Consider the following 6,666-nt stretch of genomic DNA (forward strand, 5'->3'; position numbering starts at 1 on the left):
TTAAATCCTACAAGTTTTTTTTTTTTTGACAACGGATACAAACAGGCTATTTATTACTATTAAAGCAAATAAAGTTAACCAACGCTTCCCCAGCTATTTGATGAGCTCGATGAACCCGGTGCCGGTCCGCCTTGTGTATGCAATAGTAACGAAAGGTAGAGCCAAGGAGAATAATCTTGCGAATGAGCCAAAGGTAAGCAATGTTACCATGACCATCCCCCCGAAGAAGGGAAACAAGATTATAGGAGTTAGTGAATACCGTTACCGAATGAAAACCTCGATCCACAGCCCACTGTAACCCATCCATGCACGCCAGTGTCTCCGTATGTAAAGCAGAGGTATAAACCCCAAAGTTACTTCCACCAAAGATACGTTCATCAAACGGGTCATCATTATCCACGCACCAACCCATCCCTGCTTGTAGAGAGTCCTTAAACCAGGAGCCATCAATTTGTAGAGAAAGCGCATTTGGCCCTTGAGTACCCTGACCCAACTGAGCCATGTAAAAACCAGGTGGAGGAGAGGCACCCCCGCTGGCCCCCACGGCGTAGTTGGTACTAACAGGAGCATCCGTGCTGACAAAGATTGCATGAGCATTCATAACGTCCGCGAATTGTAAAGAAAAAGGCCGGCAAGCAGTAGACTCTTGAAAGATTCTGGAGTTTCGACATAACCACAGACTCCAAAGCGTACCAATGAAGGTACCTAAGTGAGTACTGGAAGACCCATCATGACTAATAAAAAGTCGGATATACTGTAGGATCCAATCTGAGATAGAAAGGTCTCCATTAAATTCTGAGCGAATGCCGAGGCATCCACCCCTCCAAACCGTTCGAGCATTGAAACACATTCTGAAGAGATGTTGCAAGTCCTCTGGTGCTGACCTACAAAGGTCACAAAAAATATCTTGAATCGGAACCCCTCTATGACTAAGTTCCACCTTGACTGCAAGTGCGCGATGTAGAAGTTTCCATAAGAACACCTTCCATTTTGGTTGTAAGTGAAGAGACAAAAGAACTTTCCAAAAGGAACCCATACTCGAATTAGTTGAAATGGGAGAGAGTTGTTGTTGTAGCATCGCATGCCCAGTTTTCACTGAGTACCGGCCCGACGGGGTACCAGACCAGTACCGAAAATCCTCCTGCAGCGTATAAGGTAACTCCATAGCTAAAATCGTGGTCGCATCCGAAGGGACAACCCAATCAACAACTTTATCCGTGTTCCACCCTAGTGTTTGAGGATGAATGAAGAAACTGACTGTTTGGGTTGCAGAGTTTTGTAAGGAAATCCCGGGCTTGAACTCAGGAGTACTGCCATTGACCCAGACAGTTGACTCGGCTAGAATCGAGCGCCCATTACCAACCTTCCAACTGCAGCCTTGTTGTAGAAGAGTATCTGCTTTAAGTAAACCCCGAAGGCCATACGAAGTACGAGAGACACCCGTGGCCGACCGTGAGGATTGCTGGAAAGAAAGGTTGTACGCGCACCGTAAACTTTCGACACGAGCAACTGGGGGTTAGTAAAGAGACGCCAAACTTGCTTCATAGTTCAAATGTTGTTGTTAAGAGCATTCATGTACAATGGTCACTTGGCCAGGGGCAGGGCCGTCTTAAACAATTTAGGGGGCCTGTGCTATTAATAATTATAGGTCCTCCAAATTAAAAACCACACAAATTTAAATATGAAATTATGTTACCTCTTTTTTTTTTTTTTTTTTTTTTTTTTTTTTTTAATGAACATATTATCGTTTTTTTCTTCATTTATATGCTAAAATAAAATACTTATACTCGATCGTATTAATAAGCTTCAATGTTGATAACAAATCATCTTTTTCAAGTTAACTAAACTATTAACATGTACTTGGGAAAACTTATACTCATATAACTCCGTATTAAGTTTATGAATTGATAGAATTTATACTCATATAACTCTATATTAAGTTTTTGAATTAATAGAATTTATTTTTCTTTTAACATACAAAAAAAAAAAAAAAAAAAAAAATACAAAAATGCAGTTAATAAGGCTTGTTCCGCTGACCTATCAATTAAGAAGATGGTCTAATCTTGATGCTTAAACCTTTTAGACTTTGCAATTTGAGGCCCTCTTAGTTGCGGGGCTCTGTGCAGTGGGACTGTTTGCACAGGGTCTTAGACGGGCCTGACAATGGCTAGCTACATGTAAATGTAGTTTTGGGTTGTCACATCATTATTCATTAAATACAAGCAAGTCTTTTATATAATCACTAGATGAAGCCCGTGCGATGCACGGTTTGTTTGATTTTTTTTAAATAATGTTTTTTTTGTATTTATGAGCCTAAAATTTGTTATATATTTAGATAAAATTCCTAATATTAAAAGATAATATATAATATTTAATTAATTTAAACTTAAAAATCTCATTCGCCAATTTTGCTTACATGACATTTAAATTATTTAATTCTAAAAGAAATTAATAATCTCTTATTTAATTGGCTACTACTAAGATTTATAATCCTACATGGCGCGCTGAGAAAATTAGATCCTACGTGGCTCTCTAAAAACTCGGGAAAAAACTCCCCTTTATATATATATATTAGATTGTAGATGCTCTAAAGGTATAGTACAATGTATATTAAAGGGTATAGTATCCCTTGTTTTCCCCCTTACTTTCAAGAGTATGTAACACTTGTCAATATTGGATTAAAACAATAACGTTGGCTTATTATGATCCCTCTAATTTTCTTTAGAAAAACAAAGGCTCATCTTACATCATTCTCATCACTCACATGATCATTTTCTAGATTACTCCATATAATAAAACAAAACTTGACTTTGCATTTTACTTTATTTGGTAATTGATATGAACATTTGATGTAACTATTTGACTATAATATAATTAAGCTTTTCTCATGACTTATCTATACTTTGTGTTATAATCACTCCAATAAACTTGTACAAGTGTATGGTATGACTACCCCAACAACACATACATACATAATAGAACATAGAAAGGTTTACTACAATACAAGAGTTAATAAATCACTAAATAAGGTACAATTTATGCAATTCTACCATGAATACTTTAGTGATAATTTGTGACACATATAATTCAGAAGAAGAGAGTGATTATCACAATTTATGTGTGAACCAACAACTTTCTTGTTTCTTCTCTATAAAGTTCACTACATCCATCTATTGCATGCATGGCTCAAATTCAATTATACTTTATTAAAGTTATGCTAATTAATTAATAAATTAATAAAAGGGAACAGAAAAAGATACATACTCCTATATTAATTAAAGATTAAAAAGGCAACTGTTGCCTAATTAAGGATGGTATTTCACATGACATAGTACTATGTAGTATTGCTTTATTATTACATTGTCAACTGTGACAAACTATTCCTTTAAATCCACCATTTGTTAGTCCATATTTATTACATCAACCAACTAGATTTGGAGTAAATGTATATATCTATAATCTATAAAGTTTTATATTGTTCTTCTTTTCTTTGACTTGCATTATAATAATATTCTTGTTCATAATAGAGAAGAATTCATACAGCTATACAATATACTGTCTAGTAGTTGTATCAGCCCATTTTTTATTCTACGATTTCTACATCATGTGTTCATGAATAATAATGCATTTAACTTGTAAAAATTCTAGCTCGAATACCTTCTTGTAAGGTTTGGTAGTATTACAACATAATTTACCTTTAATTTCATGTAAGAGATATAGGAGAAGTGAAAATGTAATATGTCACGTGTCATATTGTCTTATCAAATGTCTCTAGTTGGTCTTAGCTTGGACTACTTGTAAAGTAGTAAGCCTTTTTATTATTATGTTAAAAAATAAAAAAAAGGTAGATTAATTTTGAAATGCTAATCTAATTTTATAATAATTTTGTTTTATTAATTTTGATTTGATCAATTGGATCGGATCTTGTCAATATACTTTGTATATGCAAGAATTTTTACAATAGCATTATGTAAGCTAGCCTTGAAAATCATATACAAGTATCTTCTAGCTAGACAAGATTCAAGTATATTAAATAACTTCGAGATATCATATATATATATATATATATATATATATATATATATATATATATATATATATATATATATATATATATATATATATATATATATATATTTAATTTCTTTTGCATCTAGCATACATGCCAACAATATTATAAGAAGAGAGAAAAGTTTTATGAATGAAGTAGTGTACGTACTTCGTACATGCTTGACAATTCAACCTACGCATATATGGCACTTTTCTTTCATATCCCTATTACATTTAGAACAATGTGGCCACAACACTAATTAAAGTTTTGTACCAAAATATCTATATATTGATCGATATATACACCTACATTTGTAGTACTCATGAAGTAAGACTTAAAATATCTTATCAACAACACCCAACATGAAACATTGACTTAAAATGTAAAAATGTAAAACGTCACGTGTTATACTGCTAAATACGAGTCTAGGCCATCCCATTAATCCAAGAGAGAGAGATTCCACTTTCACAAATACAAAGGGATTTCATCCCAACAACACCCAACATGAAACATTGACTTAAAATGTAAAATGTCACAGTGTCATATTGTTAAAGTGTTTAACTATTTTTTGTTTTTTCAATATGGGACATTTACATGCGTTATTTGGTAAGATATACTTCAACACTTCCCTTAATACCATTAAAGGCCTCAAACCTTGGGCCTAGCAATATACTCAAGCCATTAGAAATCCCATACCATAGGCCTGACGACTCTAATACCATGTTGAATACGAAATTGGGCCGCATCCGCAAGAGAGAGAGAGAGAGGGAGAGAGAGAGAGAGAATTCATATCACAAATCCAAATGAGGTTTCATCCCACAACCATATGACAATAAGTGGAGTCGTCATTGCATTTTATATGACAATAAAATGTTTCATATCACAAAATCTCTTCATCATTGCATCCAGTAACATACTATCAATCAATCAATCAATTAATCAAAGTCTTATCCCATGAGTGAGTCGGCTACATAAATCAAAAGTGATTATTCCGAATAATCATCCACAAGAATCTTCTACTACTCCATCTCTTGCGATCAAATACTTCAAATCCATATGCCATATCCTTCCCTACTCATTCCAACCAAGTCATTTTTCACTCTCTCTCTACCTCTACCTCGTTTAACCTATCTTATAAGAAAGATAGAAAAGTTTTAAGAATGAAGTAGTACCGTGCACGTACCTACTACATATACGACACTTTTCTTACTTTCATATCCCTTTTACAATTAGAACAATGGGGTCACAATTCCAACCTTTTGTACCAAAATATCTATGTATTGATCTATATATAGATATTTGTAGTACTCGTATGAATTAAGACCTATAACACCTTATCAACAACACCCAACACAAAACATTGACTTAAAAACATGACAATAACAGGGTTAGTTGGTAATATTAAGTGAAAGATAGCGTAGACTTTTAGTAGTAGGATGGCCTCGGAAATATAGCCGCGCCGGTTGTATATTGAATTTTCTAGTCAGCTCCTTTCTCACACGCAAACTAACACTAGCATGTCAACGGGTGCAAGTCTTTATCATCTCTACACCTCTCTTATTATGTTGCCTCCACTTGGTATCACCTATAACACACATTCCAAGGATAACATTATTTGTTCAAACTATTTTGTCATTAATTTTACTCCCTCCGTCTAATAATACTGTATTCGTCTTCACAAAAATTCTTCGTGTTTGAATTTATGTTTGGACGGTGGTGAGCATCATGCAAAATGAAACGAGTTGCAGTCAAATCAACACGTTACAAAAACTATTCATGTTTCGATATTATGTTTGGACAGTGATCGTCATGCTGATTAGCAGTCAAATCAGGAAAAACGTTACAAAGATTATTCATGTTTGGATTTGGACGGTGATCATCGTGAATATAGAAGTCAAATTAGGATAAACGACTTTATAGATGGAGATTGAATAGAAGTACATGACTTGCTAAGTTTGTTTATTTTTATTCTTTATGTTTGGATTTTATATGTGATTTTGATATGCGTTTCTAATTTAAGACTTCATTTTATTAGAAAGTATATATTGCTTCATAGTGATTAGACAACTTTGTTGTTAGGATTAAGACTTTGATTTTGTTCATTAATTGAAATAAGAATAAAAAAAAAGGAAATACATAATCATAAAATTCATAAGATTTTCTTTAAAAAAAAAACAAACAAACCTTTTTCTAAATATAATATAATTTATTTTTATTGAGCTGAATGTAATATAATATCATAAATTCTTTTTAATAAACATCATTTTTTATTATTTAGAACAACTTAATGGTTGGCTTATATACTTATTAGCTTAATATGCCACATAAGATTTTCAAGCTGCTAGCTACTTCCCTTTCAAGCTATTGTGCTCCAATGGTTAGCAATGCAAGTTGCTTAAGATATTTTTTTAAATTATGTTTACGTATAAACCTCCACTTTTTAATTATTGCACCCCTTGCCTGTTAAGAAAATTCCACAAATATTACCATATCCATTTTAAGAAACAAAATATTTGTGTTCACACTATAAATACCTAATATATTCTTACTTTTAACACTTTATTGTTTAGTTTATGTTTACATCATATGGACAGTTTCGTACTTTTACCCTTATT

At 33.2% G+C, this 6,666-nt stretch overlaps 1 protein-coding gene across 1 annotated transcript; it reads right to left on the minus strand.

Moving 5' to 3' along the window:
* Positions 1-46: 46 nt before the first annotated feature.
* On the minus strand, positions 47-1,165 carry LOC145557379 (uncharacterized). The gene has a single exon (XM_081618559.1). It carries the CDS (start codon positions 1,163-1,165, stop codon positions 47-49), a length of 1,119 nt encoding a protein of 372 aa, XP_081474685.1.
* Between the last annotated feature and the right edge of the window lie 5,501 nt (positions 1,166-6,666).

Source organism: Chenopodium album, chromosome 9, assembly GCF_948465745.1.
Source record: "Chenopodium album chromosome 9, dcCheAlbu1.1, whole genome shotgun sequence".
Lineage (NCBI taxonomy): Eukaryota > Viridiplantae > Streptophyta > Magnoliopsida > Caryophyllales > Amaranthaceae > Chenopodium > Chenopodium album.

What these genes read in the sequence shown, in the direction of transcription:
- LOC145557379 (XM_081618559.1), bottom strand. Translation starts at nt 1,165, where the DNA reads ATGGAGTTACCTTATACGCTGCAGGAGGATTTTCGGTACTGGTCTGGT.